The following is a 24775-nucleotide window of genomic DNA, read 5'->3' on the forward strand; positions in this document are numbered from 1 at the left end:
CAAACTGTGAGATCATGACCTGAGCCGAAGTCGGGCACTTAACCAACTGAGCCACTTAGGTGCCCCTCATTTATTTTTTGAGAGACAGAGAGAGACAGAGTGAGCAGGGCAGGGTCAGAGAGAGAGAGGGAGATACAGAATCCGAAGACAGCCTCCAAGCTCTGAGCTAGCTGTCAGCACAGAGTCCAACGCAGGACTCGAACCCACGAACTGTGAGATCATGACCTGAGCCGAAGTCGGACACTTAACCGACTGAGCCACCCAGGCGCCTCAAATTATTTTTTCTTTTAAAAAATTTTTTAAAATTTTTAATTGAAGTAGAGCTGACCAGAATATCATATTAGTTTCAGGTGTACAATATAGTGATTTGACATTTATATACATTATGAAATGCTTGCCACAATGTTGGTTCCATCTATTACCACGCAACGTTATTACAATATTATTGACCATATTATCTATGCTGTACTTTTCATCCCCATGACTTACTGTGTATTTTATAACTGGAAGTTTCTACCTCTTAATCCTCTTCACCCATTTCACCTATGCCCCGATCTCTCTCCCTTTTGGCAACCACCAGTTTGTTCTCTGAATTTGAGTCTGTTTTGGTTTTTTGTTTGTTTTGTTTTTCAGATTCCCCATAGAAATGGGACCGTATGGTATTTGTCTTTTTCTCTCTGACTGATAAAAAGAAGACACTCTTAAAATTAATGAGCCAAATGTTTAATTGAAGACTTAGAGTCAAGGAACATGGAGTTTGAAAAGAAGTATATTTTTTAGTGAAATCTGCCTGTAGTTAAGGGATATCAATTTTGTGTTGTCCAGAAGGAACTGGATAATATCTAGGTAGTAAGAGCAAGTCAGATTTTAGAGAAAATTCAGAAAGGAAAGCGACAACAAGAATCAAAAGTGTAATTCTCAGCAGATGTAATTGTTTTTGCTGTAATGTTGGCCCCTATTTTAATCTTCTCCACTTTCACGTTTTCAGGCACAGTGTATTGAAAGATTTGTCGATGGCAGAGTGTCTCTAATTCTATAATGACAATCACTACAAAATTAGTATTTGTTTTATAAAAATTAAAAAAATATTTTGGACTACATTTATTCTAGATAGGTGACATTTTCTATCAGAATTTTCAGGATTTACCTCATTGCTACCCATCTCACTTTTAATTTTTGTATAGACTTTATTAATGTCATTTACATTTTGTATTTTTAAACATAAATAAGTATGTTATAGTCACCTTTTGGACAGAGTGGACCAGAAGACATTAATAAGAAAATTGTTTCTTCTCTTTTATTATATAAATCTTTCCATGAAAGCAATGATTTGACTCAATAAAACTTATTAAAACCCTCTAATCTCTACCTAAGAAAAAATAGATAGTTTCTTTTCGATGCCAACTCTTGTTAATGTTGAGTCAGCTACAGAGAGACCTAGACTAATCACCAACTTGATTGAAATTAAGTAATTGCATTTTAAGTGACTGATATTGAAAAGAAACTTTTTTTTTCTATTCGAAGTCATTATAAGTTGACTATCTACTTGTATTCACTAAGGCTTGACAAATAAATAAATAATTCAATTACTTTTTTTTTTTAATGTTTTATTTATTTTTGAGAGAGACAGTGTGAGCATGGGAGGGTCGGAGACAGAGGGAGACACAGAATCCAAAGCAGGCTCCAGGCTCTGAGCTAGCTGTCAGAACATAGCCCGACGCAGGGCTTGAACTCACAGACCGTGAGATCATGAGCTGAGCTGAAGTCGGATGCTTAGCCAATTGAGCCACCCAGGCGCCCCATAATTCAGTTACTTTTGAAACAACAGGGAACACCATGTTTGGATTCAGACCTGGGTTTAAACCCCTACTTGGCTTCTTTGTAAGTTATTTAGTCTGTTTCCTCCTAGGTAGAATGGCAATATTAAGATCATAATGCCCATCTCACAAGCTTGTTATGACAATCAAACTAAATAATACATTTATTCATTCATTGAAAACTATTTATTGAATGCCTGTTCTGTGCTAGGCATTGTTTTAGGTACTGTGGGGATCAGAGAACATGACAAAAATCCCTACTCTTCATTTTAGTGGGAAGGACAAATAACCAAAAGGCAAGCAAATAAAAAAATGTAATATTAAGTAGTGAGTGATAAGTTCTGTGAAGAAAAATAAAGCCTGGCACATACAGGAAGTTTCTCCTGGCTTTTTATTAAAACTTTGAACATACAGCCTAAACCTTGTCCATCTTGTTTCAACAATTAACATGTTGCTATATTTGCTTTATCTGCCTGTCCACTTGTGTGTCTGAGGGTGTGGGTATCTTGGATTATTTTTTTCTCCCAGCCCATTTGAAAACTAAGTTGCCGATATAATTATAGAAATATAACCATATAATCGTAACAGTTAGTCCCTAACTACTTTAGGAAACATCTCTTAAGAATTAGGACATTCTTCTTTATTGTAGGGATTGAACTAATATTGGTTCTTTTTTTCCTCCAAAGCCTCATGAAGAAAGCAGTCATCAGAAATGACAAAAGGATTCATAATATTTTCATGTCATCTGAACATAGAAGGCTGTATAAAGTTTCTTGGGGAAGATATATGATATACTGTATATTTATAATTTTTTAAATTGGATAATAGATACTCTGCAAATGTGATTTTATTACCTTTGAAGTTTTTAATTCTTTCTTAAAAATTTTTTTAACGTTTTATTTATTTCTGAGAGAGAGAGAGACAGTGTGAGCAGGGGCGGGTCAGAGAGAGAGGGAGACACAGAATCTGAAACAGGCTCCAGGCTCTGAGCTGGCTGTCAGCACAGAGCCCAGTGTGGGTCCTGAACCCATGAATCATGAGATCATGACCTGAGCCCCAGTTGGACGCTTAACTGACTGAGCCACCCAGGTGCCAATCAAGTTTTTAATTCTTAAAGGCGTAAAAATACAGCACTAGTTTTCATTTAAGTGCTATGAAGAGTGGAAATGTACAATCACCGAGGAGTTACTCCAGTTATGTGCTATACTGAATATTTTCACACATTATCTCATTTAGTCTTTGTGGAAACTCTTCAAGAATGTAAAAATATAAAATAATTATCTCTATTATAGAAGAAAAAGTAATAATCTGTTTAAGTAGAAATGTTTACTCAATTGCAACTAGACTATCACGTGGCAAAGCAAGGATTTAGATCCATATCTACTGGCTTCTAAAAACAAGCAATTTCCACCCTACTGTGTTGCATTATAAGTGATTGAGTTAGCCATTCACTACTTCAGAGGACTTCTTTTAAAGCAAATAATTAAATAAGGGATCTGCTGATATATATTCCTTTATTAAGAATTTTTTGAGTCACCTTTATGATACACCATTATGGGAATTTAGTTTTATATGGCAAGAAATGTAAACTCTTAATATTTGACACTCATCTTCTGCCTAGCATTGCAATTTAGTATGTACTACTATAGTACTCCATTACTGCTATATTACTCCATTACTACCCTATATATATGTATGGATATACAGATAGTATATATATGCTTAATTTTCTTTAAGAGTCAGCGCGGTATCTTTCACTTCAGTGGTTCCCAAGCATTAGTGTGCAGCACAATCATCTGAAGAGTTTCTGATTCAGTAGGTCCAGATTTGCATTTGTAACACATTCCCAGGTTATATCAATGCTGCTGGTCTGGGGACCACACTTTGACAACCACTGGCTACCTCTTCGCCTTACCTCCCACCACAGTCCTTGTCTTGGTGCTTATCACTTAGCTTAAATGCCCTCTCATCTGGGAATCTTTCCTTGACTTCTGGTTTATTTAAACTGTAAGTTATTCTCAAATGTTAATGTGTACAAGAATCACCTGGAAAACTTGTTGACAAAGCAGATTTCTGATTGGACCCCGAAACATTGAGTTTTAGCAGGCACCTTCAGTGTTGATGCACGTGATCCGTCCATCGATAGCAGTTTGTGAAATATTGACTTACAGAGTTGATCATGCGTTTGTCATTGTCCTGATTGTATGTTTTATTTGTTTAATATTGTTTTTTATACTACAGTGTGATTTTTGCTTGTATGTCTCTTTCCCACCAGAGTCCCTGAAGGGAAAAGACTGAGTCTTAGTCGTCATTATAACTTAATGCTTAGCACAATGCAGTGTTAAAGAGCAGTAGAGTGAGTACTGCCTGTGTAACCTAGCTGTGTGACCTGGGAGGATTTAATCTATCCCCGCCTCAGTTTCCTCTTTTATGCAGTAGTGGTAGCAACACTTAACGTGCTATGGAAATTAGCTCTCAGGGTATGTATAGTCCTTAGCATAGTAGTTTACATACAGAATTACTCACTAAGTGGAAACCATTACTATTGTGGTGGTGGAGGTTGTGTTCTAGAAGAAGCAAAATAAATGTTTGAATGAATGAAAACTCCTAAATTATGATTTTAGCATCCACATTCAGGATATGTGTTTCACACTTCACTAAAAATCTTTGCTTCATTGCTTAAAATTCATTTTCTATATTAGTATTTTAATAAAATATTGTGAGACAAACCATGCCTTGGGCTTTTTCTTTCCCACAGGAAAACCAAGAAACCGCCTGGAACCTATGGACACCATATTTGTTAAACAGGTTAAAGAAGGGGGACCTGCTTTTGAAGCTGGATTATGCACAGGTGCTAATATTCTTCTTTAAATAATACCTTGTAATTTCTTTTTTACTTTGTCTTCCTTCCATATTTCATTTTCCACATTTTTCTTTGCCTCCTGTATGTTCTTCCTATGTCTTCACATCGGTTATTACTATTTTTTTTTTAAATGTTTTATTTATTTCTGAGAGAGAGAGAGAGACAGTGTGAGCAGGGAAGGGTCAGAGAGGGAGGGAGACACAGAATCTGAAACAGGCTCCAGGCTCTGAACTAGCTGTCAGCACAGAGCCTGATGTGGGGCTCGAACCCATGAACCATTAGATCATGAACTGAGCCACCCATGCTCCCCTGTCCTTTTCTTTATTAAAACAAAGAACAAGTTAATATACAGAAAGCCAAAACATGTGAATACCCATATTCAAGTTCCGTAATATAGCACTCATCAAAAAACTAAATGTGTTGGTAGGATACTATGAGAAAATCAGTCAGACTGAAAGTAGATGACACCAAGGTAATAAAAACAACTGTCTAAGCCCACTGAACAATGCTTCTCTCTCAGAGGTGACTGGGTTAACACAGGAATAACTGTAGTTCTCAACTTGGAAAACAAGTGATAGGGGTTAGAAACAGTATAGCTGGAGCCACTTGGTGCCTATACCTTTTGGGGTTTCTAAACTAATCATTGACTGGGGCTCTTAAGACCTAGCTCTATTTCATCAGAAGCTATATGTTTTAAAATTTAGATTCATTTTTGTGAAAGATACTTTAAAAGATAATGAGCAAGAATATAGTAAAACTAAGTACATTACTTAAATATTTCAAAAGCTGGGGCACCTGGGTGGCTCTCAGTTAAGCATCCAACTTCGGCTCAGGTCATGATCTCACAGTCAGTGAGTTCGAGCCCTGAGTCGTGCTCTGTGCTGACAGCTCAGAACCTGGAACCTGCTTCAGATTCTGTGTCTCCTTCTCTCTCTGCCCCTCTCTTGCTCACTCTCTGTCTCCTAAAAGTGAATAAACATTAAAAAAAAATTTTTTTTAAACAAATATTTCAGAAGTGTTCAGAAATGACTTTTTAAGTAATTCTTCATGTATTTTTTCATTCCCCTTGGCAGGTGATCGAATTATAAAAGTCAATGGAGAAAGTGTTATTGGAAAGACCTATTCCCAAGTAATTGCTTTAATTCAAAACAGGTAAGATTCTTGAAATATATATGATTAGTTTTGGCCAAAGATGGGTGTTTATAAATCAGTGGAGCAAGTAGATTTAATACATTATTGTCTATATCCTACAATGGGATGTGCAGATGCAGGACTTTCCCTCAAAGTGGATGACGCATTTGAGAATTGCCAAGGATGAACTGCCTAATGGTAGCTTAACTTGGGGGCTTTGCTTTAGCGAGTCTATCAGATTTATGATTAAAGTCCTTTAGAATCTAAAAGGAACACATGCTGGATTTAATGTAAGTTCCCCACTTTTACTTGCAACGACAATTGCATTTATAATTTGTTTATAATAAAAATGTAGATAAAAGCCAATATAATTTATTTTAAAACCTCTTAGATATCTTTATATACTTATTGAATAACATTCTTAGTGACAATTTATTCATTTGTTTTAATAAAGACAGCAAGAAATTCTCTTTGAATCTATCTGCTGTCTACGTTCTACCAGAATGATAGAATTTGGAATTCTAAAGGCAAATAAATATGTATAGAGAGACGGTGAGATCTCAAAGATAACTTAGCCCTATCCTCTTCCTGTCTACCACACACAAAGAAGAATTTTCTTAATTATAAATAAATACATTGAAAGCCAAAGTGGTTACCATATTGAATTCCTGTCAAATACTACTGACCATGACTGGGTCCCATTGTCCAGATCATCCCTACTGTAATTAAATTGAAGTTCACTATTTTCTGAAGACTTTTATCAAAATCTTCTAACCATGTCTAAAGCAGGTCATGATATAATCTAAGTTATTTACACTAATGCCCTAATACATTGTCATTTTTACGCTTAAAAAATGTGATTGCGATTTATTGCTCTCTGAGTATTCTTTTTACTGTTTTAATATTTAATGAACTTCTTAGAGGAAGCAAGTCTTAAATCTTGCCTCTAGTGTTGGATTCTAGGTGTTCTTGACAGTGACCCCTATTTGATCTTAAGTATTGGAGAGAACAGGGGGCTGGCGAAAAATTTAAACCCAGTCTAGAGGCAGTGGGGAGATCACCCAAATTTTTATTCCCTTAAAATAATTTAGATCATCATAAGTACACCACTATGTTTTATCAATTTGTAGTTTAAGAATTTTTTGTGTATTTGTTAACATCTCTTCTTTAAAAATAGTATTTTTCTAAGTAACCATAACTTAATCTTTGTCCCTCAAAATCCACATGAAGTTTTTTTTTTGTTTTTGTTTTTGTTACTGGTGCAATTCATCTCTCAGAATAATAACACTTTGGAATGACAGTCTTGAGTTTTCAGCCAATAAAGCAATTTGAAAAATAGAGAAAAACTGTTTTTTCATTATCTTATTTTCTTTTAAAAAATTGTGTTCCTTTTGTCTGCAGTTGGTAGCAAATGGATAATGCAGCACAAAGCCATTGAGATTCTGCAGTGTATTAATGTAAAAATGTATCCTTGCAGAAGAATTTATCTAAACATCAGTATGTATTTTCTACCAGCTCTAAATCTTAAAATACAAGTACCTACATATTTTATCAATAAAATTTATTTGAACCTGTGGTTCTTACAGTTTATACTGTGCTCAGCATTTATGAACCTGATAATAAGGGTTCAAATCGAACAAAATGTGACACCAGTAAAGTATTAGGTTTTGTTTTCTTTTTTTTGTTGTTTGATTGTTTCTTAATCTCTTGATTGTATTCAGAGAAGAAAAAATCTGTCTGATATTGTTAGGTTAGATACTAAATCACTTGATGGGGCTAGCCCACCATCCGTGCCTTTCCTAAATGTAATTCTAGACCATAGGACTCAGTATACACCCCTTTGTACTTTTTTGAACCTAGAGAAATTTCTCTGTCATTATTAGCAGGATAGTTATAGTACCAAAATAAAGTGAGACTTTGAGTTGTTTCTGTAAAGGCTCTAAAGTTAAGTCAAAGAAGAAAGCAAATAGTTGAGACACTATGTGAGTTTTTAAAAATGAGTCGTTTTGATAGTTATGATGGTGAACTCTGATTTCCTTCACTCCTGAGGCCAAGAGGGAATATTTCACAATTAAGATGTTTAATATTACTTAAAATGTTAAGTTTGAGGTTTCTTTGGTTATTTTCATGTGAATGTATTTTTAACTTGATAGTGAAAATATGTGGTAAAAAATTAGAATTCTTTTTGTGACTTGAATTAAAATAATAAATAAATATATGCTGAAGAGTTCTGTTCCAGGAATATTTAACATAAGTAATATACTTCATGTTCCTAAATTAGAAACTCGTTATAAAGAAGATTTACCTGGTTATGAATAGCTCTAACATATGCCCTCTTTTGTTCATAATTAGCTTATATGTATAAAAGTGACTTCTTTTTCTAATGATTTGGGTTTGAAAAGTAAAGATAAAAATCAAAATCAAACTCATAAGCAAATTTAGCAAATAGTTTTGAGCTATTTTTTTATGTCTTTTTTATATACTTGCTCCTCCCCTAAAATAATTTTTATATATATTCAATTTCAGCGATACAACATTAGAACTTAGTGTTATGCCAAAAGATGAAGACATTCTCCAAGTGGTAAGTTTTATTTATTTAAATCTGAATTGTTCAACAGTCTTGAGCACTAATAAAAATCCTTTAAGGATGGACTTTAAAGGTAGACTGAATAAAAAATTCTGGGGAAATTCAGCAGAGTCTGAGATTCTGTTCGTTTTACCAAAAAATAAATAAACAAACAAAAAATTGTCAATATTTACAGTTAAGTGACATAAGAATGTTTTATTCATTTCGATAGTGAATTTTTGTCATTGCCATCTGGAAGGAGATTCCAATCCCTGATGTTGCAGCCTAGGTAGTCCTTTGACCAGAAGTCAAACTTTGGGGCACAGTATATATCCCCAGGAATTAGAATTTTTTTTCTTGTTAGAAAAGAGATTTTGTGAAAGCGGTTTCTTAATTTTTCAAGATGTATGACTGTAAATTAACCTACCAAGCAGTGTTGGAACAGTTCAATTCATTCTATTAGAAGGAAAGTTTGCAATGGAGCCTACCCCTTGAGGGAAAAATGTTAGGGTCTTCAAGAGGAAATTATACTATATTGAAGTCTTCAGCATTTAGCCTAAATTTTCCCTCATTTTCAGAAAGAAAATAAATTGAATAAAATCCCTAACTATTTTATAGAGTTTAAATTTTGCTGAAAGTAAAGAGCTTAGATTTTGCTGAAAGTAAAAAGAAGTAAAAGATATATAAATTTATAAAGATATAGAAATTTCATTCAAGAAAATACATCCTCCAATGACTTTGTAGCTCAGTAGAATAAAACAGCATCAGGAAAAGCTTTGAAGTAACACTCTGAAAGCTGACTGCTCCCTCTAAGGAATGGCAGTGGCCACTGAAGTTTGTATTTTTTTAATTCCTTTTAGCAAATAATTAGTTTTTTTTTATTATTATTAAAGTACAACATGGAATCTTTGTGATGGGAATGGAAAGGGTAAAGTCGTGTTTTTCATTTATGCGGCATTGGTTTGAATTTAGTTTACCATAAGTCTTAAAATCTTCTGTAAACATTTTTTTTCTTTAAAAGAGAGAGAGGGAGAGAGCAAGGGCGGGGCAGAGGGAGAGGGAGAGAAAACCTGAAGCAGGCTCCGCACTCAGCACAGAGCCTGACACGAGACTCAACCTCACCACCATAAGGTCATGACCTAAGGCAAAATCAAGAGTTGGACCCTTAATCCACCGAGCCACCCAGGTGCCCTTAAATGTTTTTTTTTTTTTACAGAAATGTGATTAAAGCTGATCCTAATGATTCCATTTATCCACTGACATGTAAAGTATAACCAACTAAAATCCATGGAGACCCACCTTGTGTTTAGGAATGGCTTTTTAGGGATAACAGATTACCCTTCTTAAGTAAGTAATTCTTCTGGTGTTGAGATGCCTCAACGAGGAAGGTACAGCCGTCCAGGGTGGTTGTCCTAGGCATACAGAGCTAGCTGTGGAGCACCCACCCTGAGAATTCAGCAGAGTAAGAGAGCAGCAGACACAACCCGTGAAGGCAGCCGGGGGGGCACCAGATTAGAAATAAGTGAGGGACTCGAGGCTGATGTTCATCTTACACAAAGGACTGGGAGCTGAGGCACGATGTAGAGGGGGCCTCCCCTCGAATCCTCAGTGGCAACGTGATGGCTCAAAGACAGAATGCATTTCCAAATCAGAGCTGTGTTCTCATCTTCAGTGGACTCTTTCCTTGCCAAGGGGAAGGCACTGGGTGGATGCTGCTTAGAACGGCCGGCATCATGCTGAATTCCTAGGACAGGAATCGAGCACAGAATTACCATCACATCCTGCTGTGTGCTTGCTGAAGAGAGCAATGTGGAAGTGGCAGCCGTGGAGGGAATCATTTTCTAATTTCAGGATCAGTGAAAAATTAGGTTACTTCGTCTGTTATGTTGTATTTTCTTTAAGATATATCTATTTAAAACAAATCATTGCATGCACGGGGAAAAGTTGGTTCACTTGAGTGGCAAGAACACACAGATCTTCAGAGTTCATTTGTAAAGCATTCTGGTAAAGTTGTAACAAAATTCACTTTTAAAGATGGTATTTGAATTATTTTAATCTTACGAAATTAAAAGCACATGCCCTGAATGATAAAAGGAAACCTCACTTTTAAACTCAGCCTTCACTCACATTTGAATGTACTATAATTCATGAGAAAATCAAAGGCATGTATATGATTAATGCCTACTATGCGTTGTTCTCTAAAGGACTGTAGAACGCGGTACCTTCTTCTCTGCATAAATGTTTTTAGCTGTGATAGCTATGAGTGCCATTTTTTAAAGCTATTATAAAACACAAAGAGAATCCGGGATTTAAAAAAAAGCTATGTAGAAATTCTTCTTACAGATTCTAGAGTTAAAATGGTTTGTAAGGGTCTTAAGTATTTATCTTGGTCTTAAGTCTGTTACCCAAAGTATATGCTTTTAAAGACATATTTGTCCCTGGGGGGTTGAATATTCATTGTAAAAAAAAAAAAAAGCCGGGGGGGGTGCCTGGGTGGCTCAGTCGGTTAAACATCCGACTTCGGCTCAGGTCATGATCTCACGGTTCATGGGTTCAAGCCCTGCATCGGGCTCTGTGCTGACAGCCAGCTCAGAGCCTGGAGCCTGCTTTAGATTTTGTGTCTCCCTCTCTCTCTGACCCTCTCCTGCTCACACTGTGTCTCTCTCTCTCTCTCTTTCAGAAATAAATAAAAACATTAAAAAAATTTTTTTAAAAAAGTAAACATGAACATTTTTACAACTGTTGTAGAAATTGCTTGCCCAAGTGAAAGCTTCTCATAGTTTGTATGTGTTTGCCTGGGCGACAGCAGGGTTGTGCATTCGTGGAATTTTCTTTTCTTAAAGTGATCGATGGACCAAATTGTTCTAGAGGGGCTCAGCTCATCTTGGCATAGAAAATTTAATTTAGTTTAAAATTCTACTCATGGAAGGATAGGTATATAGTAATAAATTTCATAATTACAGATGACTAGTCCTGTCATATTGGAAAACATGAAATAAAATTAAGAAGAATTCATTGTGTTCACTACCAGTGCCCATAATAGTGCTCCTGTACTCAGCACGCTTATTTTCTAAACCAACGCCTATTTTCTAGATTAGCAATATGAATAGTATTACATTCATTTTAGTCATTTTTGACATATTAAAAATTTTTTTTACCGTTTATTCATTTTTGAGAGAGAGATAAAGTGTGATTTAGGGAGGGGCAGAGAGAGAGAGGGAGACCCAGAATCGGAAGCAGGCTTCAGGCTCTGAGCTGTCAGCACAGAGCCTGACATGGGGCTCGAACCCACAAGTGGTGAGATCGTGACCTGAGCCAAAGTCAGATGTTTAACCGGCTGATGTATTTAATAACGGTATTTTAGGCTGTGATATTTTAGACAGCTTTATGTTTTTAAGGTATTATTACAACATAAAAAACTCTCTTCCATTTTCAAAAAAACAAAAAAACAAAACAAAACAAAAAAACAGAAACAAAGCCTAATTGGTTGTTTCATTACCCTCCCAAATGTTGGCTATGCATGAACGAAGTAGCATCAAGTCACCAAAAAGGGGTGCTGACTGAAGAGAACACTTTCTCGAATGGGCTCATGACCAGAGATCTAGACCCGACCCTTCTTGTCAGTGGATGCATCATGAGATTTTGTTAAGCATCTGGCTTACTGGACTCAAAATTAAATTTCACGGTGATCAGTCCTGATAGCTGTGGAGATTTGTGGGTGTGTCTAGTGTTTGACCAGGGCGCTGTGAGCCTGCTTTGTGCCGTCGTGTGTTAATAAACACAGCAAGGTTAAACAGCTTTTGTAGCCGCCAGGGAAGAAAGCAGCGGTGCTAGGACTTGAGCCCAGGCAGGTCTGAGACCAAAACCTGTTCTTTAACCTAAACCACAGCCCTTTACTGCTAGCAGATGCAGATGAGGAGTTAAGTGGCTCCGGAGGGTCACACGGTTAGTGTCGGAGCTGTTGTTCTCACTCATGTCTGGACTTTGAGTTCAGTGCTCTATCCGCTACTCTGTGAAAGCGCCATATAAATTAGAGAGTGTAGTTTAACCAAAGTTTGTCTTCAGATTTATCAGAATTACTTCCAAATTAATTATTTAGTATGTTCCGTAATCAGTATAATATTGTATTTAAAATGAGGTAACCATTTGTCAAGTGTGCATCAAGGTGGTCCTGCCTGGAGTAGGGAAGCAAGAGTAGGAATTCTGGAAGGTTCTTTGCTCTTTTGCAAGTTTGCATTTACTTTATTCTGTTTTAAAATCCACTTTTAAATATTTATAATCTGAACATGCTTGTTATAAAAGTCACTAATAATTTAGAAAGATCTAAAGTTTCCACACCACCCTTCTCCCACACCCCACCTTGCTGTGTTTGGCATGTATTTCATTATACAGACAGACATATAATTATTTTTTATTTTATCATAGGTAATAGTATTAAATTCATAGGCCAGCCTGTTAAGGTGAAATGGTAGGCAGGAATTTCAATCTTACCAACTTAGTTATTCTGCAAGGTTTTCTTGTTTGTTTGTTTTTTAACCACTTATTAAACAATAAATATGGAATAGTAATAGTATTATAATAGTAATAGGTATGCTAATAGTGATTTTGATGCAACTCTATTAAAACTGAACTGGAAGATTATTTTAGGATTAGTTACTATTAGATTCTATACATATAATCAAGATTCAGACTGTTAAATTTTATTTAATATGCTGTTTACAATTCTGATTCCAGATGAGGAATTCTGTGGGTCATTTTTCTTTCCTTACATTCCTCACCCCCAACCCCTCTTTTTAAGGAACCTTTTGGATCTGTAGGCAGATCTGTTTTCTGCTGCTACTCTGTTTTCATTTGGTATGATTTTTATTTTTAAAAGATAAGCTTTTAAACTGCTAAACTACTATAAGATATAAAAATTAACTACTAGGTAAAGGAAATTCAAGGAAGAATATTGAATGGTATATAAAATGGCCTAATGCAAAAAATGGGCTAGAATTTTTTTTGTCATAGCCTGTTGAGTTCAATTGAGGAAAATTTAAGTGTTTTCTAATTCCATCCAAATATCTGCATATGTTGTAAGGTATCCATTTGGGCTTACAGCAGATGTAAAAATAAAAATTAATAAGAGCCAAATATGCAGTTCTTATGACATTGATTTCAAAAATATCTGGGCCATCCCATTTCAGACAAACTTCTTAATACACATGATGGTGACATTATTATAAAAGAACATAAATTGGCATCGTCGCATATGAATTACTTTGTTTACATGATATCTGGACTATTTAATTGGCTCCCGCTGACAATTCAAAGATTCCCAATATGTAGGAATTTATGTAGTTACAACACCGATATGTCAGATCATGATGTCTCAGTGGAAGAGTTGGTGCTTTTCCACTCAACACTCGAGAAAAAGTATCCCGCAGTCTCACAGCCGTGAGCAGGTTATAGAGTTTTCGGTTCTGTTCCCAGAAGGTAAAACCTCATCAGTGGGTAAAACCTCAAAAAGCTGCATATTGTAACCTATCCCAGATGATTCGCCCACCGTTTGCTCAGCCCCTGATTAATACTTTCCTCCTTGAAGGAGTATAAAGTGGTCCTTAGTAGGCAGCTTGTTTTCCAGAGGAATACTTAAAAGCAATCATGGGAGAAGAGGATTCTTTACAATGCATATTGTCTATTCCTAATTTACTTCCCTAAACTTATTCTGGTGCTAATTTATGTCTGTAGCATACCCCTGAGAATAGCCACAGACATGTTTTCCCATAGAATAATTCCCAAGTATGTCCCTGACCTATCTAGACACATACAAAGCCGCAATGGTCTTAGGGCACTGCTGATTTCCCCATGGATCTTAATCGAATGGCAGTGGCACCCAAACTTTATGAGAATGAGGAACTTTGGAAGAGACAGATAAACAAGCTGTTTTAGTGTACACAAACTGTAAGAATATGTAAGGAAATTCAGTAATGCTCTTGAATGAGTTCATATTTTATTCATCTCAATTATATCTGCTTATATATCTGTGTAGGATGTGCTATTTAGTTAGTCCACTGTTAACCCATGGTCCTTATATACGTATGTGAGGGCACACTTTGCCATACCTTTACCCAGAAGTGGGAACCCATGAATATAGCCTATTTAGTATTTAGAGTTGTGATTTGGGCTCTTAGAGATGGTTGAAGTATATCAAATATTTTTTCAAGTTTTTAATAGTTCCTGTCTTATACTTTTATTATTAAGATAATATTCCTCTCCAAAATTTGAATAAAGGAGGTATCTCTAAATCATTAGTTCCAGCAGAAATTCTAGTTGTATTAAAACCCCTTCAGGGGTGTCTGGGTGGCTCAGTCAGTTAAGCGTTCAACTTCAACTCAGGTCATGGTCTCGCAGCTCTCGTGGGTTCGAGCCCCACGTCGGGCTCTGTGCTGACAGCTCGGAGCCTGGAGCTGCTTCAGATTCTTTGTCTCCCTCTCTCTCTGTTCCTCTCCGGTTTGCGTACTCTCTCTCTCTCTCAAAAATAAACATTAAAAAAAATTTTTTTTAAAGACCTTCAAAAAATATGGGTATGATGGCCAAATAAGCTTGTCATTTCCCCTTGAGTTTAATAATGCACATTCATGTAGGAGAGGTTTTTAGCAGGCAGGAAGTCTACCAGTGAAGCCTTCATTACATCACTAAGCATGGAGTATACTCTCCGCCCCCCTCTTTTAGGTGATGCTTAATAAAATTGTACAAACACACTGTGGGAATTACTGTACCAGACTGTTCACTCATCCAGACGCAATTTTCCTGCCATGGAAAAAATATTGGTGTGAATATAATCAGCATCAAAAAGATAGTCTTGTTATGGGCATGTGACCATCTATATTTTGATTGACTGTATTCATGCCTTAAAAACATTATGGCATGCGTGTTCCCTTTGATCTGCTCGCTTAGCTTTTTCACCACATTCTGGTTTACATTCTATAATATCCATTATAAGTTTTAAAGAATTACTCTGGAAGTAATATTTTTATGTCTATCCAGGAATTATTTTCTTACGCTAGTAAAACAGGACACAAGGTACAGTGTGGAAAGATCTTAATTTCTGAGCAAACCATATTTAATAAAACAGTCATTCTTTCTCACCAAGTCACCATGTAAAGACAGCCACTATCAGCTGACAGCTTGTGGTCGTGCTCTGATTTACAGGGGAAGGAGGAGGTTGTACTATTTTAAATGCATAATAGAGCATTCGCTTCGTCATCTGGAAGCAGAGCTGGAAGCGGCTCGGGGGAAATGAGAGGCATCACTGTCGCTGTCGCGGAAGGGAAGCTTTGTGGCACGTTAGCAGACAGCAGTGCAGATCGAAGAAAATACCTGTTAGGGATGCTTGTCACCAGACGCATTTTGCCCTCAGAAATAGTAGACGAATCAAATAAGAACCAGATAAAAGCCTGAGAAAAAGACGCTCAGAAGGATACTGAAGTTATTCTTTACGCTTCACTGCCCTTTACTTCTCTTGGTACCTTCCAGAGAAATCAGTATAGATGTATTTTTAGCTTGCTGTTACCAGCATCAGTATGACAACATGATTCTGTCTTGATATCAGTAAGCAGCTTCTACTATGTTTTCCTATTTTCTGCTAGCTACAGTTTACAAAGGATGTCACAGCTCTGGTAAGAAACGCACAGAAGCCATTGCCTTGCTTTTTAAGTTCTGTTTTATAGAGATTTGTAATAAGCCAACCTATTAAAACTGTAAGTTTGCTTAGAGAAACCCCTCCATAATTTTAATCTTACTAATTTGCAGAACATGTTTGTGATGTATGGTTTTCTTTCTTTTCTTTTTTTGTTTTTATGTTTGGTTTTCTTTTGAATCTTATGCATAACTGGTATTAAAACATAACATTTACCTGTATGTGTATTTTTTTTTTTTTTAAGTATCTCCCCTTCTCTGTTTCCTTGGTACTTTGCTGTTGTGTTTGTGGCCGCACTTGGGCTTGGCAAGCTGTCTGATGCAAGGGCAGGATGTGATGATCGACATGAATTAAGCTTGTTTTGATTCGGGGAGGATGTGTAACATGATACCACATCTCATGGTCTCAGATACCGGCACAGTATTCAGTTGCATCAATTAGTCCTGTTTTATTGCATCTCTGTCCTTAATTTCAGTTATTTTGAAGTTTTAAAATATACTGCTAGATAATTTCACCATTAATGGATAAAAAATAACTTGAGCTGCATGCCTGCCTGTTAGTGATAGAGAAATGTCTCCTTATAGTAAGTAAAAGAGACCAAATAAATTCGTGCCATATAATTTTGCATTTGCTTAAAGTAAAAAATAAAAAATATATACAGAACGATGAATTACTTTTTCCTACTTGGGGTCTTTAATATACATGCTTAATTTAAGCCTGCCTATTTTCTCTGATTTTAAATAGTAAAATATTTAGCATAGCTTAGGACTTAATTTATCCAAATAGATTCTTTTTAAGGACTCAGTAATCATTAATGGACAAGACACTGCCCAATATGTTACATTTAATTTATGCTAGCAGTGGTGCTTAAAATAAAAAAGGCACTTGGCTAAGATTTTTAATATTTTCACCTCACTCTGGCAAAAGATCAAAATGTTCTCTGGCAAAATGATCAGAATGTTGCTGAGATGTGTCAGGCAGCCATTTAACCTGTCCGATGCTGAAAGACCATCAAACTGGACTGGGGAAAATTTTAGAAGCAACAAGGCTCTATCTAATTGGTGAGGGAGAAAATTGGTGTGTTTCAGTCTTTCAAGAAAACAGGCAGTTGTCATTTATATTTGTTGCAGATGCTACAGACCATATGATTTCTGAAAGACTAGCCCTTTTCTAAATCTGTGGAGCATCCTTACGTTGTGCTTGCATGCTTGCTTCAGTGACTGTCACTTCAGAAGAAGGCAGGGCACAGTAAAATCAAATAGTGCACTGCAAAAGCGGAAGCTGTTGTGCCTTCTGTGAATTTTAAATGACGCTTTTTTCTCGTTTCCATGTAGGCGTACTCTCAAGATGCCTACCTGAAAGGCAACGAAGCCTACAGCGGAAATGCCCGCAATATACCTGAACCCCCACCAATTTGCTATCCCTGGCTGCCATCTGCCCCTTCAGCCATGGCACAGCCAGTTGAAATCTCTCCTCTAGATTCATCGTCGAGCAAACCGCAAACCACCACACCAGTCCTGACACAGCCTGGCAGGGCCTATAGAATGGAAATACAAGTGCCTCCGTCGCCAACAGATGTTGCAAAGTCCAACACGGCAGTGTGTGTTTGCAATGAAAGCGTAAGGACTGTCATTGTACCTTCTGAGAAGGTTGTAGATTTGTTAACTAATAGAAACAACCATACAGTTCCTTCACATAGAACTGAAGAGGTGAGGTATGGCATAAATGAGCAGACCGCTTTGAAAACAGTGTCAAGAACCACGTCGCCACCGTCATCCATTCCCACTGCCCATCTGATTCATCAGACAACAGGCTCCAGATCGTTGGAACCTTCTGGAATCTTACTTAAATCCGGCAATTACAGTGGACATTCGGAAGGAATCTCGAGCAGTAGACCTCAAGCTGTGGATTCTCCTTCTGTCCCTGTTAATCACTATTCTCCAAATTCCCATCAGCACATAGACTGGAAAAACTATAAAACGTACAAAGAGTATATTGATAACAGACGATCGCACATAGGCTGTCGGACGATTCAAGAAAGACTGGATAGTTTAAGAGCAGCATCTCAGAGCACAATGGATTATAACCAGGTGGTACCAAACCGCACTACTTTGCAGGTACGACGTCGAAGCACCTCTCACGATCGAGTGCCGCAGTCTGTTCAGATCCGACAGCGCAGCGTGTCCCAGGAGAGGCTGGAGGATTCTGTGTTGATGAAGTATTGCCCACGAAGTGCGTCCCAAGGAGCACTGACATCTCCGTCTGTTAGTTTCAGTAATCATAGAACTCGTTCATGGGATTACATCGAGGGACAGGGTGAAACCTTAGAAAACGTCAATTCTGAAGGCCAAATACCCGATTCAAATGGAGAACGAAAACAAACTTACAAGTGGAGTGGATTTACCGAGCAGGATGATAGACGAGGTATTTATGAAAGACCTCGACAGCAGGAAATTCATAAGCCTTTTCGAGGTTCAAATTTTACCGTGGCCCCGAGCACTGTTAATTCTGATAACCGGCGAATGACTGGCAGAGGAGTGGGGTCTGGGTCTCAGTTTAAAAAAGGGCCAACAGATCTAAAAACACTGCAGTCCAACAGAAATTTTCAGACTACCTGTGGAATGTCATTGCCTCGAGGTATTTCACAAGACAGGTCACCTCTTGTGAAAGTCCGAAGTAATTCTCTGAAAGCGCCTTCCACACACGTCACAAAACCATCATTTAGCCAGAACTCACTTGTTTCTGCCAAAGACCAAAGACCAGTAAATCACTTGCATCAAAACAGTCTATTGAATCAGCAGACATGGCTAAGAACGGAAAATGCCCCTGATCACCAGGTGGAGACGGGGAAACCCCCATCTTTACCTGGAGCTTCTGTTAAGCCTGTCCCTCAGATGATCGAGAACTCCGGCACTTCAGATTTAGAATTATCTGTCCCTCAAAGAAATCAAGATTTAAATTTACGAGAGGCCGAAATGCAGGAATCGAATACTTTAGATAATAAAGAAACCGTCATTCTAAGAGAAAAACCTCCGTCTGGTCGCCAAACACCACAGCCTTTAAGGCATCAGTCTTACATCTTGGCAGTAAATGACCAGGAGACAGGGTCAGACACTACCTGTTGGCTACCTAATGACGCGCGCCGAGAGGTCCATATAAAAAGAATGGAGGAAAGGAAGGCTTCAAGTACCAGCCCACCTGGGGACTCCTTGGCATCGATCCCATTTATAGGTGAGCTTATTCATAGTCCGTGGCCGCTGTGTCAAATATTTTGCAGATCTTTTCAGTAAAGTATTAATTCTAGTTCAACAGTCATAAAAACTTTACACTGGGATTTTAAACCATTTGTTCTGAATCTCCCGTGCTGTGCTAAGACCAGAGCCATAAGCTTTTACCCTCAAAAGTTATTTCAAGTGACAATTTTTCTTTTTTATTTTAACATTATGTACTCAATAGCTTTTTTTTTCTTTTTTTTTTTTTGGATAAAAAAATTCCCCATCTGGGGCCAAGGGACTCAGCAAACCAAATTGTACCTCGTTGATGATAATATATGAATATCAAAAGCCAAGTAGAACAGTGTTAATAATTAGTAATCAACCTTTCATTTATACAGTGCTTTTTACTTTATTATGTCTTATTTCTTTGGCTTAAATGAATAGACCTCCTCGTTGTCAAGTTACTTTGACTTGGAGTAAATCTTGGGATAGGTTTGGAAAAGTTACTTAAATTATAAGGATGTACCCCAGTTTAGAACAACTGTTATGTTTACTTACAGTTTGTCTGCTCCCACACACTCTAGGCTTATTCTCCACAGTGCAGCTAGTGTGGTGTTTAAAAACGTAAATCAGGGGCATCTCGGTGGTTCAGTCGGTTAAGCATCTGACTCGGTTTCTGCTCAGGTCATGATCTCACCATTTGTGAGTTTGAGCCCTGCATCAGGCTCTGCACAGTGCAGAGCCTACCTGGGATTCTCTCTCCCTCTCTCTGCCCCTCCCAACTCGCGCTGTCTCTGTGTCTCTCAAAATAAATAAACTTAAAAAAAATTTTTTTAAATAAAGTAAAAATGTAAATCAGATCATTCCACTCCTCCGACCAGAACCCCTTGTTTACTTTCCTCCTTATCCAGGAGAGAATTTCAAATCCTACTGTGGCCTTCAGGGCCCTCCATGATGTGCCCCCATCCTGGTGTAGTAGGGGCAGAGACAGGGTCCCAAGTGGGCTCCTCTGTGCATGCATATTGATCTCCAGCCACCCTGGCCTCCTTGCACTTCTGGAACATGCCAGGCATGCTTTGGGGCCCTGGTACTGCCAGTTCCCAGCCCCGGAACACATTCCACAGATAGTCACAAGACTCCCTCACCACATTCAGGTCTGTGCTCCAGTTATTACTTTATCAAAGCAGACTTTCCTCACCAGCCCATCTAAAATAGGTACCCCCTCCCTACGTACACAGAACCTGACATTCTCTATCCCCTTAAGCTACTTCATTTATCTTCATATAACTTCTTTCTGCTTGACACATCTTAGATTTTTTATTACATGTTTCCCTGTACAGCTAAACCATAAGCTTCATGAGAGCCAGAATTTTAGATCTCTTGTCTACATCTGTAATCTTAATACCTAGTATACTGCCTGGCATAGAGAAGGCATTCAGTAGATGTTTGTGAAATAATAGGCAAGGGAGATAATTTTTGAGATGATGGTTAAATGTATAGCAAAATAAAAAAAAAGTTCTCGGGGCACCTGGGTGGCTCAGTCGGTTATGCATCTGACTTCGGCTCGGGTCATGATCTCACAGTTCGTGAGTTTGGGCCCTGCATCAGGCTCCGTGCTGACAGCTCAGAGCCTGGAGCCCGTTTCAGATTCTGTGTCTCCCTCTCTCTCTGCCCCTCCTGCACTAGCGCTCTGTCTCCCTCTCCCCCAAAAATAAAAACATTAAAAAAAAAGAGTTCTCGTCATAGTTACTTGCAGCCCTAACACATAATCTACTCACAGGATTATCTTGTATGTCCTTAGAATTACCTTTACTTAACAGTGAGAAGTTTAAGCTATAGAGAGATTAAATAACTTCCCTGAAGTCACACAAGTAACAGACAGTAGAAACTGACACTTGGCCCCCTGATTCAGCCTCATCACAGAGCACAGCTCCAGAGCGAGCATTTATATAGATGCTTTGTGAGGAACGCCCCCTGGAGCTGTGTGATGCAGGGGCCTTCTTTTGATGTCATGGCAGGTACTTATACTCACCCTGATACCCCATAAGTTCATGGAGGCTTCTCCATAATTTTATAGTATAATGTGCTTCTCTTTGAGCGACATTTCAAGGTTTTTCTTTTCTAGAGAAACTTTTTAGATCTCCTGGGCTATTGGATAATCGGGCAACACTATCAGAATCAGCTTTTTTTTCCATGTTTATTTGTTTCTGAGACAGGGAGAGTGCACGTGCGCGTGTGCAGGAGGTAGGGGAGAGAGGAACTGAGGATTCAGAGTGGGCTCCTCACTGACAGCAGAGAGCCTGTGGTGGGGCTTGAACTCACAAACCATAAGATCATGACCTGAGCTGAAGTTGGACGCTCAGCCAACGAATCCTTTTAAGAAAGTTCTGTGTAACTTATATTTTTTAAAATAAATATTATATATTCAAGTTATAAACAGTGTGGGGAATCTCAACCTAAATTGTACTCATATTTATATTCATACCCTTATGTCCAAGCTCAGAAGATAGAACTTTGTCATAAATGGAATCTTATACATCATCTATTCATTTTATAGAAAGTAACTGAGGACTAACGATTCTTTTATGATTATTTCTAAACATAAAAGTCCCTACAACCTGTGGTTGTGTTTGATAAGCCTATGAGATTATACCAGAATGAAGACATCATATTTTCTTCCTGCTTCATAAGAACAATATAATCAGATTATATTGGAATAATAAAAAATGTGCTAGGTATATCTTTTAATAGTTCTTCCTAGTTATCTGTGCTTTGAATAGATTAAAAAAAATCAGTTGTTAGGGGCCCCTGGGTGGCTCAGTTGGTTAAGTGTCTGACTCTTGCTTTCCGCTCAGGTCATGATCTCACGATTTGTGAGTTTCAGCCCCGTGTCGGGCTCCATGCTGACCTAGCAGAGCCTGCTGTGGATTCTCTGCCTCCCTCTCTTTCTGTCCTTCCCCTCTTACTCTCTCTCAAAAATAAATAAGCATTAAAAAAAATCCATTGTTACTGAAGAACTTTGGATAATATATAAAATAAAAACCTTTATAATTCCATATGCATGTAGCCTTAGAGAAATTATTAAACTATTTTGTTTATTCACTAAAAATAAAAATGCTCAACTTACTAGTTCTGATTACATTCTATATTAAGTACTTCTTAGTACAATTTCATATTTAACCTCCTAAAACCTTAATATATAGCATATGATTACTGTGGTGTGTCAGTTATACCATAAACACTGGAACAGGGCGGGATAACAAACTGAAATACAAACAGAGAATTTATTTCACTATGTTTCTAAATGTAAGGTTGTCCATCAACACAAGCATTCTTAAATGTTTCTATGCCCTTGTGGATAATGCCATGCCTCTTGAGTTTTTAATTGTATGCTGTTTGAAGTAAAGGCATTGAAAACAATTTTGATATTTATCTAATTTTTAGAGCACAATATCAAAAGTATAATTTCTTTTGCTAAATACTTGCCTTTTTCTTTTTAATGTTTATTTATTTTGAGAGAGAGAGAAATGAAAAAAACAGTGATCAAATAAATTGAGAAATTCTGGGTTTAAATAGCTATACAAGTTTTGTTTCTTTGTCTTTACCATAGTACTCTTAGAATCATTGATGTGCTGCTATATATTTTCTAGGTAGGTAGGATATGATACAATGTTTCTCAGAAGTATTTGACCATGAATCCTTTTATTTAGAGTATCCGTGTTTAATATATCATAAAACACACTTTGAAGAATATACTTGATGGCATTTCATGGGACATTTAAAGGGAAGAAATCTAGGTTTGCTTTTGTATTATCACAATCCAGAATGTTAATTTCTGTGATTTTAATAATTATTTTTTGGGGACACCTGGGTAGCTCTGTTGGTTGAAAATCTGACTTCGGCTCAGGTCATGATCTTGCAATTTGTAAATAGAGCCCCGTGTCAGGCTCTGTACCGACAGGTGAGATCCTGGAGCCTGCTTCAGCTTCTGTGTCTCCCTCTCTCTCTCTCTCTCTCTCTCTGCCTCTTTTCTGCTCATGCTCTGTCTCTCTCTCAAGAATAAAATTTTAAAAAATTATTTTTTGTTATTTGAAAATATTACAGAAAAATATAATAAGTGCCTTGGCTTTATTCCCAAAATACCAGAGAATGGAGCCCATTCATTTATTTAGTTATTTATAATACAGAGCAAATGATATGTCTTACATAGAGAAAATTTTCCAACATTTTGTTACAGATTTAATGTTTAATATTTCTTTTGGCTCACAAAGATTTAGAGAAATGAAGGAAATAAACCATTTTATTTGTTCTTAAATTAGGAATATCAGTCATTGACAGTATTTTGCTTACCCCCCACCTGCAGTTTATAAAGCTTTACAGTAAGCACTGAAAGTAAATTTTGACTTCTTTGATGAGTAAACACAAAACACAAAATGAGTAATGAGTTCATAAGTAATTTGACATTATAACGGTGGGACTGAAGATGTATTCTACCATGTGGACTTTCTACATTTTTTATAGTACTCATAATTATTGATATAAAGAAACTATAGCTGTATTTCTCACATTCAGATTTCTTTTCAAATTTATTTCCCTCACTTTTTAAATTTTTTGCCATATTTCTAATACTCCTCATTCTCATGCCAAAGTTGGCCAATAGGCACGTACTAGTGTTAGTCTACATAAAATTGAAGTAGACTGGTACAGCCTTACTGGTCCTGCCATTTTAAATCAATTTAGTTTTAAAGCTTGTGAGATACATACCTAGATTACAGTGTCCGAAATTTACCCCAAAGGAATGGGAAGGGGTGACTGTCACCTTATACACAACTTCTCCCTCTGGGAGCTCTGGTCTCCTGCTATCGGCAGTGCACCGAGCATCCAACCTCTCTTTTATACTAGTACATTCTGAATCTTTCTACAAAGCAGCTAATCTATATAGAGAAAAGTTATATTCCCCATCTTACAGTCTTTTCATATACCAGTATTCCCACAAGATGTGACTCCATTGGTACTTAAAACTTAGATCGAGATTTTTTGCTTCTATTAATTGAGTAGTGATATGGAGGTCATTTTTAATAAAATAATCTTAATATAAACTCCCCAAACTTCCGTAGCACTTACAGCCTGCCAAGAATTTCAAGTACAGACTGGTGGGGAATTTAGATCAGGAGTAAATAACCCACCTCATGGATAAGGAAAGTTAAACACACCTAAAAATGTGCTAAGAAATGCTGGCCTTTTTACTCTTTTAAATCTTAGCCCCCAAAAAATCATTCTACATTTAATATTCACCATTCTTAACTCAGATTTCCCAAGATTGAATTGGCACGTTTTCGGTAAATAAATGTATGGGTTCCAAGTTTGTTAACAAATCCGTTCACTGTGGAATAATTTTAGATGCTCATCTGCTTTCCCTTTGGTCTCAGCATTAGCTTTTATCCTAAAATATTTTGCGTTTATCTACTGCACACAATGTAGAATGCCAGGTTGATTTATTTA

The 24775-nt window shown here is 37.2% G+C and overlaps 1 protein-coding gene across 2 annotated transcripts in view; it reads left to right on the forward strand.

The window, feature by feature from the left end:
- ARHGAP21 (Rho GTPase activating protein 21) overlaps positions 1-24775 on the forward strand; it is a 136818-nt gene that overhangs the window by 81313 nt on the left and 30730 nt on the right. Inside the window, exons 5-9 of one of the 2 annotated variants that reach the window (XM_039233045.1) lie at positions 4576-4668; positions 5754-5832; positions 8338-8392; positions 16009-16038; positions 17393-19289. In XM_039233045.1, the coding sequence (XP_039088976.1) occupies positions 4576-4668; positions 5754-5832; positions 8338-8392; positions 16009-16038; positions 17393-19289 (2154 nt within the window). The remainder of the gene's footprint in view (positions 1-4575; positions 4669-5753; positions 5833-8337; positions 8393-16008; positions 16039-17392; positions 19290-24775) is intronic. The other variant, XM_039233046.1, reaches the window with a different exon arrangement.

The sequence above is a fragment of the Hyaena hyaena genome, unplaced genomic scaffold, assembly GCF_003009895.1.
Source record: "Hyaena hyaena isolate Hyena2069 unplaced genomic scaffold, ASM300989v1 scaffold_72, whole genome shotgun sequence".
In the NCBI taxonomy this organism is placed as follows: domain Eukaryota; kingdom Metazoa; phylum Chordata; class Mammalia; order Carnivora; family Hyaenidae; genus Hyaena; species Hyaena hyaena.